The 19919-nt window shown below is 18.6% G+C and overlaps 8 protein-coding genes across 8 annotated transcripts; 5 read left to right on the top strand and 3 right to left on the bottom strand.

Annotated features, from left to right (window-relative positions):
• Positions 1–107: 107 nt before the first annotated feature.
• Positions 108–2987, top strand: PRELSG_1422200 (FAD-dependent monooxygenase, putative; the record flags this gene model as incomplete). Its single annotated transcript, XM_028679282.1, has 1 exon — positions 108–2987. The coding sequence occupies one exon, from the start codon at positions 108–110 to the stop codon at positions 2985–2987; it is 2880 nt and encodes a 959-aa protein (XP_028535011.1).
• Positions 2988–4508: 1521 nt separating this feature from the next.
• Positions 4509–6068, bottom strand: PRELSG_1422100 (zinc transporter, putative; the record flags this gene model as incomplete). Its single annotated transcript, XM_028679281.1, has 1 exon — positions 4509–6068. One exon carries the CDS (start codon positions 6066–6068, stop codon positions 4509–4511), a length of 1560 nt encoding a protein of 519 aa, XP_028535010.1.
• Positions 6069–7706: 1638 nt separating this feature from the next.
• On the top strand, positions 7707–8987 carry PRELSG_1422000 (drug/metabolite exporter, drug/metabolite transporter; the record flags this gene model as incomplete). The annotated part of the gene is made up of 1 exon (XM_028679280.1): positions 7707–8987. One exon carries the CDS (start codon positions 7707–7709, stop codon positions 8985–8987), a length of 1281 nt encoding a protein of 426 aa, XP_028535009.1.
• A 430-nt stretch (positions 8988–9417) lies between these two features.
• Positions 9418–9777, bottom strand: PRELSG_1421900 (conserved Plasmodium protein, unknown function; the record flags this gene model as incomplete). The annotated part of the gene is made up of 1 exon (XM_028679279.1): positions 9418–9777. The coding sequence occupies one exon, from the start codon at positions 9775–9777 to the stop codon at positions 9418–9420; it is 360 nt and encodes a 119-aa protein (XP_028535008.1).
• A 1032-nt stretch (positions 9778–10809) lies between these two features.
• PRELSG_1421800 (GTP-binding translation elongation factor tu family protein, putative) lies at positions 10810–13110 on the bottom strand (the record flags this gene model as incomplete). Its single annotated transcript, XM_028679277.1, has 1 exon — positions 10810–13110. One exon carries the CDS (start codon positions 13108–13110, stop codon positions 10810–10812), a length of 2301 nt encoding a protein of 766 aa, XP_028535007.1.
• Positions 13111–13926: 816 nt separating this feature from the next.
• On the top strand, positions 13927–14526 carry PRELSG_1421700 (mitochondrial ATP synthase F1, epsilon subunit, putative; the record flags this gene model as incomplete). The annotated part of the gene is made up of 3 exons (XM_028679276.1): positions 13927–13991; positions 14140–14234; positions 14471–14526. 3 exons carry the CDS (start codon positions 13927–13929, stop codon positions 14524–14526), a joined length of 216 nt encoding a protein of 71 aa, XP_028535006.1.
• A 602-nt stretch (positions 14527–15128) lies between these two features.
• Positions 15129–16238, top strand: PSOP20 (secreted ookinete protein, putative; the record flags this gene model as incomplete). Its single annotated transcript, XM_028679275.1, has 3 exons — positions 15129–15669; positions 15795–15829; positions 16155–16238. 3 exons carry the CDS (start codon positions 15129–15131, stop codon positions 16236–16238), a joined length of 660 nt encoding a protein of 219 aa, XP_028535005.1.
• Positions 16239–17521: 1283 nt separating this feature from the next.
• On the top strand, positions 17522–19360 carry PRELSG_1421500 (calcium/calmodulin-dependent protein kinase, putative; the record flags this gene model as incomplete). The annotated part of the gene is made up of 4 exons (XM_028679274.1): positions 17522–18598; positions 18715–18816; positions 18971–19098; positions 19333–19360. 4 exons carry the CDS (start codon positions 17522–17524, stop codon positions 19358–19360), a joined length of 1335 nt encoding a protein of 444 aa, XP_028535004.1.
• Positions 19361–19919: the final 559 nt, after the last annotated feature.

Genomic DNA, 19919 nt, shown 5'->3' with positions numbered 1-19919 from the left:
AATAGTAATAATAAATACAAGTAAAAAAATTATCCTTTTATTTGAATGCTCAAAATAATATGTAAACGAACTATATAAGTATTCATTAAAAAAAAAATAAAATAAAAATGAAGGTTAGAAAAACATTTGCTTTAATTATTGGAGGTGGACCAACAGGTGTAACAACAGGTTTATATCTACAAAAATATAAAATTCCTCATATATTAATTGAAAAAGATAAATATATAGAAAAAATACCTAAAGCTCATTATTATAATAATCAAACGATGGAAGCTTGGAGAAGTATTTCTCATTTGGATAAATGCTTTTTAAATGAAACAGAAAACTTAAATTTATGGAGAAATTTTCAATATTGCACAAATATTAGAAAAGATAATTGTGTTGGTTATTATGATAATTTTATTAATAAATATACTTATAAAAATACATATTATGAAGATATTAGTCCAAGTAAAGTTACCCATCTATCTCAATATAAATTATTAGGAATATTATATAGTTATTATTTCAATAAAATAAAATGTGATAAAAGGAAAAAAAATGAATTTTTAAAAAATATACATTTGAAATTATCTACTCATAGATGTTTAAAAAATATTTTCAAAACATGTGAATTAGACGAATCAGAATATGATAATGTAGTTGATAAAGAAAAAGGAGAAGAAAAGTTTTATAATTTTCATTCCTATGACTATTCAGAATTATTAATAGGATATGAATATGTAAACTTTTTGAATATTAGAGAATTAATAGATTTATATAAATATAACCGTGTAGAATACAATAAAAACGAATATAAGAATATAAATGATATTGAAAATGAAATTTATATGAACAATTATGATTGTAATAATGATATGCATAATTTAGAAAAACATATGAATCCTCCAAATTACATAATAACAAAAATTAAAAATTTAAATAATAATAAAGAAGAAATTGTTCTAAGTAATTATGTTTTTGTTTCAGAAGGAGGAAAAAGTAAAATAAAAAAGAGTCTAAGTATTAATGATGAAAACAAAGAGGAATATATGAAATTTGTAAATATACATTTTAGTTCAAAGTATTTAAGTAATTTAATAAAATATAATCCTTCTATGTTATATTTTATATTTAATGAATATATTGGTGTATTAGTTTGCCATAATTATAGAAAGGGAGAAGTTGTTCTTCATATTCCTTATATAACAGAGAAAGAAAAAGAAGTTTACTGCGATAAAAGCAATTGCATACAAATTATAAATAAATTAATTGGATTTCCATTGTATGATATAAAAATATATAATATTTATAAGTGGAAAATGCATAGTTCTATTGCTTCAACATTTGTTGATAAAAAGACTAAACGTATTATTCTTTTAGGAGATTCTGCACATAAATTACCTCCATCTGGAGGATTTGGTTTGAATTTAGGAATAGGAGATGTTATTAATATAACATGGAAAATAATTAGAATTTTTAATTTAAAAAAAAAGTCCTTTTTAGATAATATAGAAAAAATAAAAGAATTAAAAAATTTGTCAAGAAAAAATACAAATAATTTATCTTATATTATAAATGAAATTACAAAAATGAATTTTTCCATGAATATAATGAGTACTGAAGAGAAAAAAAAAATTGATAATTATATAAATTCTTACAATATTGAGAGAAAATTAGTAGCAAATTTTACTATTTACAATGCTGTTAAAAATTATGAAAAAGGGAATAATATACCAAATGCATTAGGATATAATAATAATTTTCTTATCAGATTAATAAATAATTGCAACAATAATGTAGTCCAAAATTCTGTTTTGTTTTATTATTTATTTAAAAATGCTAAAAAGTTTTTAAATATTTTTAATAATATTCCATACATATTTCAATATAACCAGAAAAAAATAGAAAATTTATTTAAAAATCAAGAGAACGTATTAACTTTGTTGTATCCTGGTGTGGATTTCTGCTATTCTTATATAGATACAATAGATGAAATCAACGAAGAAAAAATATATAAAAAAAGTTCATGCTTTAATAAAAATAATATTAAAAGTAAGATACACAATGAAATTAAAATTAAAAATTCAATAGGAAATATTCAAAAAGAAGAGGAACAAAATATACAAAATTTTCATAATAATAATATAAATGAAGAAAATAGTTACGATTTGTTAAATAAAAACAATTTAGATAATTTATCCTTTGAATCAGAAAAAAACATAAAATATAAAGATAATATAAATAATAATAATGACCATTTCACTTTTGAAAATATCCAATCTTGTACAGCAGAGAAAAATAAGAACCAAAATAATTGTTTTAATTACACAAATGATTTTCAAGACAAAAATATTTTTGAAGAAAAAAAAGAAAGAGTACCTAAATTAAAAGTAAGCAAAAATATATATGAATATGAAATTCCTAGCGTAAATGGATCAAAAATACCCCATTTTAATCTTTATACATTTGATCAAAATCGTATTTATAAATTATCTACAGTTGATTTACCTATATTTAATAATACAAATTTATCAATTTTAGTTATTTTGTTTGATAATATAATTTTAAATAACTTAATTGATTATTTATCAGTACATAATATATCACAAGACAAATTTTCTTTATGTATATGGGATTCAGATGTTTTAATATATAAAAGCAACAAAGGTGAATCTATTAATATTATAAAAAAGGAAGATATTAAAAAGATAGACAAAACAATTTATAGTAATAAAATAGTTGTTAGTGATAATTTTTTACTCAACCAAAAAAAAAAATATCACATGGGAGATGCTTCAAAAATAAAGCATATTCAAATGAATGCAACGAATTATAACGTTAGTTATGTTTTCACATCAAAAATAATAAAAGATATGTTTTTAAATGTTTTAAATTTAAAATCAAAGGATTCTTACGTAATTTTAAGGCCAGATAGGCATATTATATCAGCGGGAGATCATGATTTATTTGATTGCATTAAGTTAATAAATAAAATATACATATAATTTTTATTAAAAAAAAAAAAAAATGCATACAAACATGTATATTAGTATCTCTTTCTTTTATTTTTCTTCTTTATAAGAAATTGAGAGTTTGATGACTTTAGAAATAATATAAACTTGTATTTTTCTAAATGTTTTTTTATAATATTTTTTTAAAAATTTATTTTAAATATATATATATGTTTACGTTTTATAATAATTTTAAATTAAAACATTTTTTTTTTAATTAATTCTATGCTATTTTACTTTCATGTTCTTTTTTAATTTTATTATTATATTACTTTTATGATGTATATTTTGAGCAGATACTTATATTAATTTTATTTTTTTGTTTTTTAAGGAAATTTTCAATTTATCCTTAAATATTATAAAGGAATTAACTTTTCAGATTTTACAAAAAAAAATAAAAAAATAAAAAATAAAAAAAGAATGATATATGTTACACATATATAGCTTTTTTACTTTTATTTAAATAATTATAAACTCCTTTTATAGAAAATATGTCATTTGTTATTTTCAGCCATAACATAAATGTATAAATTAAAAAGTGTTAAAATTACTTTTATATTTGCCCTTTAATTTTTAACAAATAAAATATATTAACAATTTTATCATTTAAATTTTATTTATAAAGGTTCCTTCTTTAGTAGAAATATTCTATATATATATATATATATATATATATATATATATATATACATATTTTATTTATCTATTGAATAGTATTTTATAATTTATATATTCTTCTATATGAGTATTTGATATACATATTTTAGTTTCTACTGTATTGAATTTAAATATTTTAACAGTGCTTAAAAGAAATTACAAATATTCAAATAAAAATTTATAAAGTTTATTTTATTTTTTTTTTTTTAAAAAAAAAAATACTGAACATATAGATAAACGGTTAGATATTATACTGTTAAAACAATAACTCTGTAAATATATAAGAAAAAGGTTTTGCTTGATAAATGTTTAAAAATAAAATAATATTTATATATTAAAATAAAATTAAAATGAGATAAAAATAAAAGAAATATAAAAAAATAAAAATATTAATGTGTCTTATATATAAAATCTCATAATTATTAAATTCCTCAAAAAAAAAAAAAAAAACGAAACAATTAATTTTATTATTTTCTTCTTGTTCAATATTATTTCATTTTTAAATAATGACAAATTATAAGTTAAAAAATATAATACCAAAATTTTGTTTTCTCATTTTATTTTATAAATTCATTTATTATATATGTTTAATTAAATTATTTTTATGATGGCTGCTTATGTATATAATTAAAAATCATAAAAAAATTTTTTTTTTTTGCTATAATAATTTATAAATATCCTTAATTAAAATGCAAATATAAATGTATAAAATTAAACTATAGTACTAAGATTATTAAGTTATATATATATATATTTTATCGTATAAACTATAAAAATATAAAGTTTTGATCATCACAAATTCAATTGAATAAAAAAAATTATTTTGCAAAATATTTTATATATGTATATATCCAGATATCATTTTAATGTATTTGTTTTTAAATTTGAACATTTAAGATGTGCGTAAGTTTCACAGTTAGATACATTTGATGGATAATCAGTTTGAACAGTTGTATGTAAAATTTTATATTTTTGCTGGCATAATAATGTTGCATTATGTAAAACATAGTGTGCATTATTTTTATGTGCAACTATGTGGCAAGCTAAGGCTGGTTTCCCAATAGATAATGACCATACATGTAAATCATGAACATCTATGACACCTGGAATTTTTAATAAATCATTTTTCAAATCAATTAAATTAATGCTAACAGGTGTCCCTTCCATTAATACATTTAAAACTTCTTTAATTACTGATATAGTAGTTGAAAAAACAATAAAACAAAAAATAATTGAACATATAGGGTCTGTAATAGAATATTTAGGGTTGTACCAAATGATTATTGATGCAATCATTACACCTATATTTTGAATTAAATCACTAATGGCATGAATATATGCCGCTTTTAAACTTATGTTATTTATTTCTTCATTATTATGATCATGACAAGAATTTTGTTTAATTATGTGATTTTCGTAATTATCACAATTTCTGCTTTCTTCACAGTTTTCGTTCTTTAGCATATAAGCATTTGGATTTTCTATATTATTATCATTAAATGAATTATTATACGGATTTTTTTTTTTTCTTTTTTTCTTTTTCTTAATTAGATCATTGTTATTATTTGTATAACCGCTTATATCTACTTGAAAATTATTATTATTATTACTGTTATCAAAAATATCGTCCTCTAAATTATTTTTAGATACCTCTAATGAACTTTTCATTTCCTTTTCTTTATGAGAATTGTTATTATCATCGTTTTTATTTATATCTTCATAATAATCAAAAGTAACGTAATCACATGAAATACCATTAACTTTACTATCTACAATGCTTTTATTTTTTGTAATATCATTATTTTCTAAAACAATCTCACTATTTATGTTTTGGTATCTATTATTTTTCGATTGAGTTTTTGTACTACTTACGCATTTTTTATTATGATTATGAGAGTTCTCATTATGGCTACATTTTTTGTGATCAAAAAATCCAAATCCATGTGTATGCACTTTTAAGATATATGCTATGAATATATTTGCTAGAGTACTTACAAATGATGTAACAAACATTATATATCCATTTACAACTTTAACATTAAACAGTCTTAATATTGCACTATATAAAATATAAGCAGATAATGCCCATATAAAAAAAATAGAAAACAAAGCTCCTATTATTTCGGCTCTATGATATCCAAAAGACATATCAACATTTCCTTCAAAATTTGATACATAAATAGAAAAAAGATTTAATCCGAAGGAAAATAAATCACAAAATAAGTGGGAAGCATCTGTCATTAAAGATAAAGAATTAGATACAATTGCAGCAACTATTTCAATTATCATAAATATAACACATATTATACTTGCAATAATTAATTTTTTAGTAGCTCTTTTTTGAGATTTATCATATAAACGAGACATTTCATCTACATCGTTTACATTCATCTCCCGCTGAAGTAATGACTTATCCATTTTTATTTTACACTATTATTTTATTAAACAATCTTATAAAAATGCATTTAGATAAAAGTTCAAAATATTTATTTCCTAATAAAATGTATGCGTTCATGCAGAGATTTATTCTAATCAACTATATAAATTTTACATTTAATTTCTTTCTTATTCTATAAATTCTTCAAACTGTAAACAATAAAAAATTGCTAATACACTCTTATAATTTTATTAGGTCATTTATATTGATGATCTTATATAAAAGAATAATATATTATTACTAAAAAAATATTTAAAAAAAAAAAATTAAACTTTAAACATATTTATTTGAAACAGAAAATAGTTATTTATGTTGTAACTAAAAAAAATAGTATGAAAAATAAAAAATTTTTAAAAAGTTTTTATAGAGGTCTTTTTTTTTTCTATTTTTTCATTTTTGCTTTTTTATTCGACATATATGCAGAATAAATTTAAAATATTAAAAGCAAATAATCATCTTTAAGATACTTATAAAAAAAAAAAAAAAAAAAAGTAAAAAGAATAATGCTTACGTCAAATACATTAAAAAATAAAGAATAATATAGAATTATCATTAAAAAAAAAAAAAAAAATACATTTAATGATAAAACAAAGCAAAAATATTTCTAAACACACAGTAAAGTAAATATATTTTAACATTAATTTGTTTATTTTTTATTTTTTAGTAATAAACATATCTGTGAAAATATGAAAATAAAAAAAAAAAAGAAAAATTTAACATAATTTTTTTATAGCCAAAAGAATATTTACAAAAATTCTACTTATATAACATTTTAAAGCAAAAGAAAAATAAAAAAAAAATTTCAAAATTTAAAATCTAAAAAAAAAAGTTACCTTATTATTTCTATTAATTAAACGATTTATGTAAATGAAAAAAAAATTTACTAAAAAATATTATTATGAAAAAAAATACATCAGGTTTTATTTATATATTTTAGAAAGACTTATGTTTTTAATTAAAAAATTATTTTATTTTTAGAAGTTTTATATAGGTTTTTTTATTTTTTTATTATAATTTTAGCAAAAAGATTTGATTTCATTTGATTTAAGAAAATAAAACTATCGTTTAAATGTAGTTTCTCCCTAATAGGACCATTTTTATTTTTACTTTTTACTTTTTATTTTTATTTTTATTTTTATTCTTATTTTTACTTTTATTTTTATTTTTATTTTTATTTTTTTTTCTGCTTGTTTTCTTTTTTCTAAAATTTTTTTTTAAAGATTAATTTAACATTTTTAATTTAGGAGAATTTAGAAATTTAGCATTCAACATTTTAAAAAAAAATTATGAAATTATACTTTTTGATGTATATGTGTTACTTTTTTTTTAAAGTTTTTTTAACTTATGCACATTTTAGCTGAGCTTAATTTTAATGAAAAATCTTATTTTAGACTTGTACTAAGATATTTATAATAATTTTCTTTTTTTTTTTTTGTATAATTAACAAATATGTCTTAAACCCCTTTTTTCTAAGTAAAAATTAAATTTTTTTTTTTTTATAAAAGTATTTTACTTAATAAAAAAAAAAGAAAAAGATAGATATTTATATTAGTTATAAACAAAATTTTCATTCTATTTTAATTTATAATTTTTCTTTTTTTTTTAAATGATAATAAATTATGTCTTATGTACTAAGTGATGATAATTTGAAGAGTGAAAATTATTCAGTAAAAAATGAAAAAGATGAAAAGAAAAAAAAAATCGTATTAATAAGTGTTAATTTACTTCTTTTATTCTCGATGTTATTATATGGTATAAATTATACATTAATAAAATATTTTATTAAGTTAAATGGATCTACGTATATTTTTATTATTTTAAGATCTATACTTACTATACCGATAATGATTTACATATACTCGTCAAAAAAATCCGAACCTAAAAAGAAAAAATTATTATGTAATATGAAAGAAATGGTAAAAAAAGAAAAAAATATAGAAAAAAAGTTATTGTTAAAAAAAAATAATAATAATAATTTGAACAAAAATTCGCATAGTAGTAATAAATGCTATGATAATATAAAACATTATGACGATGACAATAAAAATAATAGTAATTACATGAGTAGTGATAATAATGGTAATATATATAATTGTGAAAAGTATGAAACCTGTGTTAATATAGAAGGTGCTAATGACCATTGTTTAAGTCAAATAAATAAAAATGATGAAAAATTAATACCTAAAGTGGCATATATTCCTATGATTATATCATCAGTGGCAGGTTCATTAAGACAAATTATTGTAATAGTTGCATTGCAATATACCGATTCTCATAATGTTGGTATAATTCAACCAACTATACCAATTTTTACAGCTTTAATGTCACATTATTTAAAAATAGAAAAAATGAATTATATAACGTCTTTATCTATTTTCTTATCATGTATTGGATTAGCTATAACAGCTGAAATATGGAATATTCATTCTTTAGATTTTGGTTTTCTTTTATTACTAACAGTTCCAGTAACGAAAGGACTACAAGTTATTTATATTAATATTGCTACTAAGTATGTAAATAATAATATGATACAATTTTTTGAAATGATAGTTATGTTTTTTATAGCATTACCTTTTGGAATATTAGGAGAAATGCTTTTTAAAAAAAAATATAATATTATAAATGAAATATATAATTTAAATATATATCAGTTCTTATGTGTAATATACTCAGCTATTGCTATCATATTTATCTGCTGGAAAATACAAATAATAGCTCTTAATCATCTAACACCAATTAGTGTATCTTTATATCAATCATTTCAACCATGTTTTACTTTTATTTTAGCAAAATTTTTTCTAAACGAAACAATAGGTTTAAATAAATTTATAGGAACAATTTTTATAGTTGTATCATTGCTTTTATATCAGTATAGATTTCATAAAAAGATAGAAGCATGATATATACATATATATCTTTAATTGTTATTTTAAGAACTTTTTTTTTACTATTTAAATTTACTTCATTTTTTTATAACTTTTATAATTATTTAATGTATTAGAAGAATTTATTATATCGTGAAAACATATTTTCAAAAAAACCACAAACAAAAAAAAAGAAAAAAACAATTTAAATAATTAATTTTATATACAAATAATATATTAATAAATTATTTATTTTTCTCTTTTTTTTCTTTTTATAAGAAAAACAAATAATTATTAAATAAATTTAAATGAACTATATTATACAGATATAAAAAATAGAACAAATACACACAAAAAAAAAAATTTTTTTTAATATAAATAATTTAGATATTTATTTAACCAAAGTTTTAAATAAGGACATTTTTATAAGTAAAATATTTAACTAATTGTTGATATTTTATGAAAACTACTTTTCTAAATTCCATCTCCATCTAATGTGTTTTTTCATTTTATTAAATCTTGAAGGTGGCTGACAATGTAATTTTACTCTTCCTGCTAAATTAATTTCACTCATTAATTTTTCTACCATCGAATTCATTTCTTTATAGCTTTTATTTTCAAATAAAGGAGAGCACAAAATGCCATAAAAATGCATATCATGAACATGATGGCCCATTGTATAATCTTGTTTAATGTGAAAGCATATTGGTTTTAGTTTTTCATAAATCACTTTTTTAATATTAATTAAGTTTGGACAATCCGGAGAAGCAAATTTATGAGCATAATTCTTCTTAATTAAATTAAAGTTATATATTTTAATTATCATACTTCAAATTTATAGCCTATTTCAAATTTGGAAATTATATTTTTAAAATTTTAAAAATGTATTATTAAATAATATTAATTTTCTTTTAAAATTTAATTGTTATTCTTTATAATCTTTTTAACTACTCTATAATAATTTTCTTAATTATATGTACAAATTTTTCTTGATTACTTTTTTCAACTTCAAAAAAAATGATAAAATTTATAAAATGTGCTTCTAAAAAATTTTCATTAACATATATTAATGAAAAATTTCTAATAACGCCATGTATTTCTCGTTATTGGAATTATACCATATATTCATTTGGTTCAAACTATGCATCCTATATTTTTATAAATTCTATAATTTTATTAATTTTCTTTTATTTTTTGGTATGCCTTTCTTTTTATATGTTAATTTATTGTACTTTTTTAAATATACAACTGAATTTTTATATTTTCCTTGACAAAAAAAAAAAAAAAGAAAAAAGAAAAATTTAGAAAATAACTTTTTTTAAAAGGATAAAAATTAAAGGTAAAAAAATAGATGCTATTTGAGACTTAAGGCTATTTAGATACACTACATATGATTATTTTTCAGATAAGATTAAAAATTTTCTTTACTTTTGCGTATCATACAAATTAAATGCATATTAAAAATTTTATTATAAATAAAATTAGTTATTAATATAATAAAATGAGTATGAAAAATAATTAAAAAAAAAAAAATGAAAAAGAAAAAATATATGATTGTAATTAAAAAAAAAAAATGCATTTTAAATTCATAACAATTTTAAAATAATATTAAAAAAAAAAAAAAAATTTGAATTAAACCTATATTAATTGTATCAAGTATTTAAAAAAAAGGAAAATAAAAAAAAAGTAGAATTTTTAACTTTAAATTTTAATTATAAAAATGTTTAAAAAAAAAAATGTAAGATATTGAAATTGAAAAGTTTGAATATTAAATGTTTTAAGGACTAAGTGTTAAATTATAAAATATTGAAATGAATAAATATCAAAAGAAAAGGATATAATTTTTTTTTTTTTTATTTTACGAATTTTTAGATTTTCTATTTGCTGTTTTTCTTAATTCACTATTTAATATTTTTTTTCTCATAACTATCCTTTTTGGTGTAACTTCAATTTCTTCATCATCTTGTATAAATGAGAGAGCGTATTCAATACTTATATTTTTGTGATTTATTCTAATAGTTTCTTCATGCCCTTTATTTCTTAGATGTTGTACTGGTTTTACTTTAACAGCATTCATCTCAATGTCATTACTCAAAAAATGCTCACCAATTATCATTCCTTCGTAAGTTGGAAAGTTTTCATTTACAAATAAATTACCTTTTAACTGAATAGGATCTAATGAGAAAGCAGTTGTTGTTCCATTTGATGAAGATATGATAACACCATTTCTATCACTTTTATATGAAGCTTGTTTTTTTTTATATTCTTTTAATTCAGAATTAATTATTGATGTACCTTTACTTGTATCACGCAAATAAGATCTCATACCAAAAAAATTTCTAGAAGGGCATATGCATTTAATAAAAGTATTGTCATTATCATTTACTATATCTAAAATTTCTGCTTTTCTCGTATTTAATTTTTCAATAACATTTGAACTTATAGTAGATGGTATAGTTATGTGGAATTCTTCAATTGGCTCCAATAAATTCCCCTTTTCATCTTTAGTATATATAACATTTGGTGATGATATAGTCATTTCATATCCTTCTCTTCTTAATTTTTCAATTAGTATACCTAATTGTAATTCTCCTCTCCCTTTTACTTCATAACTATCTTTCTTTTCAGATTCGCTAATTTCAATTGCAACATTTATGGCAGCTTCTTTTTTTAGCCTATTTCCAATAGATGATAAAGTTATATGCTTACCATCTTTTCCTGCTAAAGGGCTTGTATTTTGGGATATTTTTAAGCATAAAACAGGAGGATCAATTGGTCTAGCTTTTAAACTTTGAATTTTTTCATCAGATGTTAGAGTATCATTAACTGAAGGAATTATTCCTTTAGAAAAAGAAATATTTACTATATCTCCAGCACTGGCTATATTGGTATTCTCCATTTTTCTTCCTTTCATGTAAAATATATTTTTTATTACACAATTTCCCCTTAATTTATTTTCTTCATTTTTCACAATGATACTATCTCCTTTTTTTATAACACCACTGTATATTTTTCCAGTAACTGTAACTCCTACTCCTTCCTGATAATCTATCAAGCTAATTAGCATACTAAATGGTTCATTTATAATATTGTTTATTATTTGTTTATCATCCAAAAGTTTTATACTATCATTATTATTATCAATATTACTATCTACACGATTATTCCTCTCAATATTCTCATTACATGTGTCTTTTTTAAGTATATTTCCTTTTTTCATATTTTCCTCATAAATATTTATATTAGATGAAGAAACAGGAGAATCAAAATATTCTATAATTTTCTTAAATATAACTAAAACATCATTTTTTTCACATTTATTTAACTTCGCATCATCATAGTTATCAGTACACCAACCATTTTTAGCTGATGCATATAAAATAGGATAATTCATTAACTCATCTGGTGCATTTAAGTCAGCAAATAAATCAAATATTTCATTTTCAATTTCTTCTTTTTTTTTGATATTACTTGGTTTATCAAATTTGTTCATAATAACAATAATTTTGCATTTAGGATTTAAAAGAGATTTTTTTAATACGAACTTTGTCTGATTTTTAGGGCCTTCTACAACATCTATTATCAAACATACCCCATCAATTAAACCTAATACTCTTTCTACTTCTCCACCAAAGTCTGAGTGTCCTGGAGTATCAACAATATTAAAAAAGTAATCATCATATTTAATCCTTGTAACCTTTGACATAATTGTAATACCTCTTTCCTTTTCTAAGTCGTTATGATCCATCACTCTCTCATTATTTGTTATTTCTCCACCTTGCTTTAATAATTTATCTACAAGAGTTGTCTTACCATGATCAACATGAGCAATTATTGCAACATTTCTTATCTTTTTTGGATTTATAATATTTAATTTTTTGTTTGTAGAAAAAAATTTATTGGGTAATAGCAATTTTTTTCTGTCAAAACTTTTAAAACACTTATTTTTATTTTCTACAGGATAATTATTAAGACGAGTATTGTACATTGAATATGTACAATGCCTTCTTTTATTTATTATACTATTATTTTCATTATTATTAGTCTTAATAATAGTGCTAAAATTGGAGAAAATATTTATTTTTTTTTTTATAACTTTTATATTAGTATCAATATATGGACTATTTATCCTTTTATTTAAACTATTCCAAACTTTCATAAAATACATATTTTTATAATTTAAATGTACATTATTGTTTATCATATATTTCTTTAAACTGCTCTTAATGTATATGTGATTATTTTTAAAAATATCAAATATTTTCAACGTATATAATTAACAAAAAAAAAATCTATAGAATCCAATGCTTTTAATTACAAATTTTATTAATTTTTAACAAATTGTATTATATTGTAACATACAGATTTTTTTTTTTTTTTTTTTTTTTGTATCGAACGCCCATAACTCTAAATTATAGAGTAGTTTCCATTAAAACCTCTTTTTTTTTTAAATATAACTATAATCATCTTATTTTTATATTAAACATTTCATTAAAATATTTCTATATATTATTAAGCATTATACAAATTATATAGTTTATATAAAGTGTAATTATTTTTATATCATGTTTTTTTTTTTTATTTAATTTTTTTTTTATTTTGTTTTCTATCACAGTTTTATTTTATTTTTTTTTTATTACAATTCCTTTTTCATGAATTTTTTTTTCTTTTAAATAGGTAAAATGATACTTTAGTATTTAATATATTTTCTCTATCTATAGTAAATTTAAAAGAACACAAAAATTTAATATTACTATAAATTTGTATTAATTATTCTTTATAAAAAAAATTAAAGTTTTTTTTTAATTTTTCCTTCTTTTCTATTTTTATTTTATATATTTTTATTAATTTATTTTATTTATTTTTTTTTTTGTTTGTAAAAGATTTCAATTGTAAAATATTTTATTTAAACAAAATAACAATTTAATATAAAAAAAATAATAAAATTTTATTCTGGAAAAAGTTTTTTAATAAAATGTGGAAAGCAGCAAATGTTTCTTATACAAGATATGCTTCAGAAATGGCAGATATTTTAAGAAAGTAAAAAAGAAAAAAGAATGAAAAATTCTTTTGCTTAATTTCATATAAAAAAACTTACTATGCTTCAAATTTTTACATTTTCATAAGTTTTTTTAAACTTTTTATATATGTATAAATATATATATATATATGTTTTTTTTCTCTCAAGATGCTTAAAAGATCCTTATTCTGATATAGCATTAGAAAGAAGTAAAATGCATTTGAAGGAAACTATATATAAAGACGGAAAACCAATCAGTCAAGGTAATTAACTATTGAAAAAATAGAACATAAATATATTTGTAGTGATTAGTAAAATAGAAAAAACTTTTTTTTTTTATTTTTAAGTTTGTTATAAGTATTTTTTCTATTTTTTCTAATTTACCATTTAATATATTTTTCTTAAAATTATATGTATTTTTTAATTTTTATTTTACAAATTATTAAGTTTTTTTATGTTTATGCACTTTACAACATTTAGCTCTCTTTTTTTTTAATAGAATTGCACGAAGAATTTCAAAAAGCATTTAAAAACTTATACGGTAAAAATGAGTAACGTTAAAATGTAAGGAAGATGAAAAGAAGATTTAAAAAATTATAAAAAATAAAATAATGTAAATATAAATACAAAGCATAAAATTAATTTTTTTGAATTATTATTTTTTTTATAATATGCAATATAAGACAGCAATAAAATAAAATAAAATACGTATGTATAGAAAAAACAAGTTAAAATTTAACAGTAAAACTTTCATGAATATATGAAGAATATAAATGAACATGTGAAAAAGATCATGGAAATATAAGATTATAATAATTATTTATTTATTTATCATATATAAAAAAAATATGTATAGTAAGTGATGTTTTAAATTAAAAAAATTTTTTTTTTTAATTATTCAAATATTTCATATATTTTTATATGAACGTATCTATATGAAAATATATACTTTTTTTTGTTGTATATACACAACTTCTTAATAAAATAACTATATATAATTTAAAAAAAAAAAAAAAGATAAAACTTAATAAAAAAATTTTTAGCTTATTTATAAAATATGTATTAAGTATATAATATAAAATATATTTTAAAAAATAATATAGTAATAATAAAAAATTGGCAAACAGATATAGTCTATAATATATGTGATTAAAAAAATGTATAAAAAAGTTTTTTTTCTACTGTGTATTGTAATTTTAAATGTGATTTGTGCACAATCAAAAAATGTTGTTTCTTCTTTTTTTTCTTTCATGAAATCCAAAATAAATTCTAAAAAGGAGATATCAAAAGTAATACAAATGGGTAATACTTTAGCATGCCTAACTAATAATGAAAATTCCTTTTACAATGAATGTTCTTGTTCTTTTAAAAAACTAAAGGATTTTGAAAAAAAATGCTCATCAAATTTTAAAAAAAATCAGGAAGAAGCAAAAAACTGCTCAGAAGAACACTGTGAAATATGTTGTATTTTAATTAACATAAATAATATAACAAATTCCATTTTAGAATCAGAATTATCTTGTAAAAAAAAATGTACAAAATCTAATTTAGTTTTAAATTTGAATGAAGATGACTATAAATTAGCTTTCAAGAAATTAATTGAGTTTATTAGAATTTTTTTTCCTTCAAATATTTTAAATTATTATTCTAATGAAAAAAAAAATTTCCCCCAATACACTAATAGACTATTAGACACAAGTATTAAATAAAATATTACAATATATATGACTATTAATAAATTAAAAATAAATTACAAAAGCAATAAATAAAAAAAATTTAGAATTTCATTATATCATTTAATTTTTTCCCCTTCTCTAATGTAGAATATCAAAAAATAAAGGAAGATCTTAATTCAGAAGTAAGAATGCATATTAAAAATTAATATATATGTTCAAAAAATTTATTAATATACTAAAAGAATTAAAAAATTATAAAAATAATAATTTAAAATAAATATACAAATATAATAAATAGAAAAATTAATATTATATAAAATGAATATATGCAACTTTCATAATAAGAAAAAAAAAAAAAAATGCATTTATGAATCAAAAATCTATGTAATTATTCAAAGGTTTTTATTTTTTTTTTTTACTATTACATTTTATTAAGAAAAATATATATATATATATATATTTTTATATGTGATAATTTTTTACTTAAATTTTTTTAAATTTATTTAGACAAACAAAGATACAATAGAAAGAATAAGCTTGCCACCAAATAATGAATCGGAAGAATATTTTTCTCCATATAATGAAAACTAATCCTTTTTTTTTTTTTTTTTTGTTTAATTTGTTAATTATTTTCAGTTTTATTTAAAAATAAAATATTTTTTTTTTAATTTTTTTTCTCTACCTTTTTTTTTTTTTTTCCTTGATGAGGTGCCACTTACGTGCAAATTTTTTCAAAAAAAATTTTGAATCTCCAAAATTTTTTTAACACTCGTATTATTCTTAATTTTTTTGTAGATGTGTTATTAAAAAAGAAAAAAACTATAAATTTTTAAAAATTTTGGTCTAAATGTGAGAAATAAGGAAAAAAAAAAATTATATTTTTTTATTACGCAAGTACTTATTTTATGTGTATATATGAATACATATAAGCAAATCTAATGTTAAAAACTAAACACAAAATAAAATTATAGATTAATTATTTGTATTTTTTTTTAATAGATAGTAATAATTTTTTATATTTAACAATATTATTATCGCATGTGCAATAATTCTAAATAAATTTAAATATATAAAAAGAAAAAAGTTTACATATTTCCTATTTTAAAAGTCAGTATATAATTATATTTATGTTAATAAAAAAAAAAAAAATTTTAGTTATAATAAGATATATATTAAGGAAAATAATTCATAATGATTAGACAGTAAAATAAAGATTTATATATAATATTTTTAACATTTATTTATTTTTTTTTTCTTAAACCTATTATTATTAAGATGCTAAGGCTACAATTATTTCCACTCTTTAATTAATAATACTTAAAGTATATATTTTAATATTCATATATATATATATTTATATATATATATATATATATATATATATATATATATATATATATATATATATATATATAGATATAGATATAGATGGAGAGAAAAAGAGAGAATTATACAAAAATTTTATGTTTTTTGATAATATGATTTTATACTTTTAATTTTTTTTTTTTTATTTGGATATTAATATAGGTTTACTTTTATTTGACAATTCTTTAATTATAGTTTATTTTAAATGTATCCCTTTTTTTTTTTTTTTAATTTTGCTTTTAATTATTATTGTATTTTGATATTAATTATTTTGGGCGTTATCCTAGATATTGATGTAGGTTAAATTTTTATAGTAATTCAATTTTTTTTTTAAATAATTTTAATTTTCAAATATTTTTTAATATTTATGAAAAATAAAATAAAATTATTTTTCTTACATTTATATATAAATTTTTTTTTTACATTATAAGTATTTTCTTATTTTTTTAATACATATATATATATATTTTTGTTTTCTGTTAATTTTTTTTAGTACGAAAATAAATAATATGCCATTGAAAAAGACACCTTTTTCATTTTTATCTGATAAAAACTCAAATAAAAATGATGAAAATAATCCATGGGAAAAAACTATACTAAGTAAAACAAATTATGAACACATTAAAGAATTAAAAGTACCTGAATTTGGGGATTTAAAAATATTGAGTGTTTTATTGAGGGGATTATCAAGCACAGTGTGCTTATGTGAATGGACCATTGATTGTAGTAAAACTTTATTTTTGCATAATTATGTAAATTATATAAATAATAATATATTAAGTGAAAATATAAAAATAAAAATAGGAGATACTACTGATACAGATAGTATTGACAAAATAACTAATAAGGTAGATAAAATTACTGCTACTAGAATCAAAGACAAAGAAAAATTAGAATATTGTGATATATATGGAACAGAAAAATGTAACGATGAAAAAGAAATAAAAAATGGAAAAGATAATTTAGAAAAAATAAATTTTACATATAATAATAATAAAGTAATCCTTTTAGTTCTTAAATTGAAACATAAAGGATTATATCATAAAGTAAGAGAAATTGAACAATTAAGAGAAGAAATAGCAATACATAAGGGATTAAATCATTCTAATATTTTGCAAATGATATTATGCGGAGAAGATGAAAATGATATATGGGTATTTTTTGAATATTCTTCCATTGGTGATTTGTATTCTTATGTTGGTTTTAAAACATTGGAAGAAAACGAAGTAAAAATAATCGTATCTCAAATTTTATTTGCTCTTTATTATCTTCACATTAATGGTATAATACATTGTGATATAAAACTTCAAAATATTTTACTTTTTCCCTTAGAACCAATTTTATTTGAAATGAATGATTTATCAGATATTGAGAAGTTACATAATTTAAAAAGTGTAAAACTAAACACTGATAAATTAATAAATTCAATAAATGAAAACATACAATCGAAGAAAAATAATAGTACTTTTAATAATATTATAAAATTATGTGATTTTGGATTATCAGTTAGGTGCCAATTTAATGAATTTTATCCTTATAGAGGAATCAAAGGAAGTTATGGTTTTATTGCTCCAGAATTATTTCAGGTTCATAATTTTTTTTTTTTTTTTGGAATACATTCTCAAATTTGCAAATAAAATTTATTAAGTTCTTTATTATTAATTTTTATACATAAATTTTTTTTTTTTTAAATTATCTACAGGAATGTGATTTTAATAATAAAATTGACATGTGGGCATTAGGCATAATTATTTTTATTCTTTTAGGAGGATATAGACCTTTTTATCCATGTTCAAGATTTGAGGTAAAATAGACTCTTTCAGATAATATATAAATAAAATTTTATGAAAAAAAATAGCTTTTCACAATTTTAATAAAAATATATTTTCATATTACATATTCAGAAAATTATATTATATAAATTAAAAACAAAAAAAAATTATTGTTTTCATTTAAAGGAAAAATTAACTTTTCATGAAAGATACTGGATAAATATTTCGTCAGATGCCAAAAATTTTATCCAGTCATTACTACAAATAAATCCATCAAAAAGATTAAATGTAATTGAGGCAATGGATCACCCATGGTAATAAAAAAAATATTATTAAAATTTTTTTTTATTTTATATATTATTCATTTATATTTTATTGTATTACTTCTTTTGTTTTTTATTTGTTCCGTTGTTTTCATCTCTCATTAACTTTTTTTTTCTTTTTCATTATGTTAATAATTTTTTCACTTTATTAACATATTTCCATTTTTATTCATATAATTAAATTAATGCTTTCTTTAATTATTTGTCTATATATGAATTTCATAGGATAAAAAGTTATTTCATCATTACTTAGAAACTAAAGTTTTGCCGGAGTTCGAGTACACATTATTTACTAAAAAATAAATCATTTTTTTATTTTGTATTTAGAATGACTAAATTTTTATTATTTTTATAAAATAATAAATTTTAAGAAAAATTATAATGAAGCAATTTCTTATAAATAATTTTATAATAATTAATTCATAATGTTGTAATATTATTATTATTATTTTTTTTGTTTTTTATTACCAATTCAAAATATAATATAATTTTTAATATTATAAGAAAAAATGTTCTAGAAAATAAATATTTCATAAAAAAAAATATTTATTCTATTTTATAACATAAATATATGTGTATATAATAATTTGTCTTAAAAATCCATTATGATATAAAATATTATTATATTTGAGTGTTTTCTTTTAATTGCATTCATTATTTTTACTTGACATTTTTTTAAAGTTGAAAAAAATGAATAAACTTAGAAAACAATAATGTATGTACATTTCACTTAATATATTTATAAAATAAAATATTAAAATTAATGTATTTATAATATAAAATAAGAATAAATATGCACTATATAAGTAAAA

Source organism: Plasmodium relictum, assembly GCF_900005765.1.
Source record: "Plasmodium relictum strain SGS1 genome assembly, chromosome: 14".
In the NCBI taxonomy this organism is placed as follows: domain Eukaryota; phylum Apicomplexa; class Aconoidasida; order Haemosporida; family Plasmodiidae; genus Plasmodium; species Plasmodium relictum.
The sequence above is the reverse complement of the archived record's forward strand: the minus strand, read 5'-3'. Positions and strand labels throughout refer to the sequence as shown.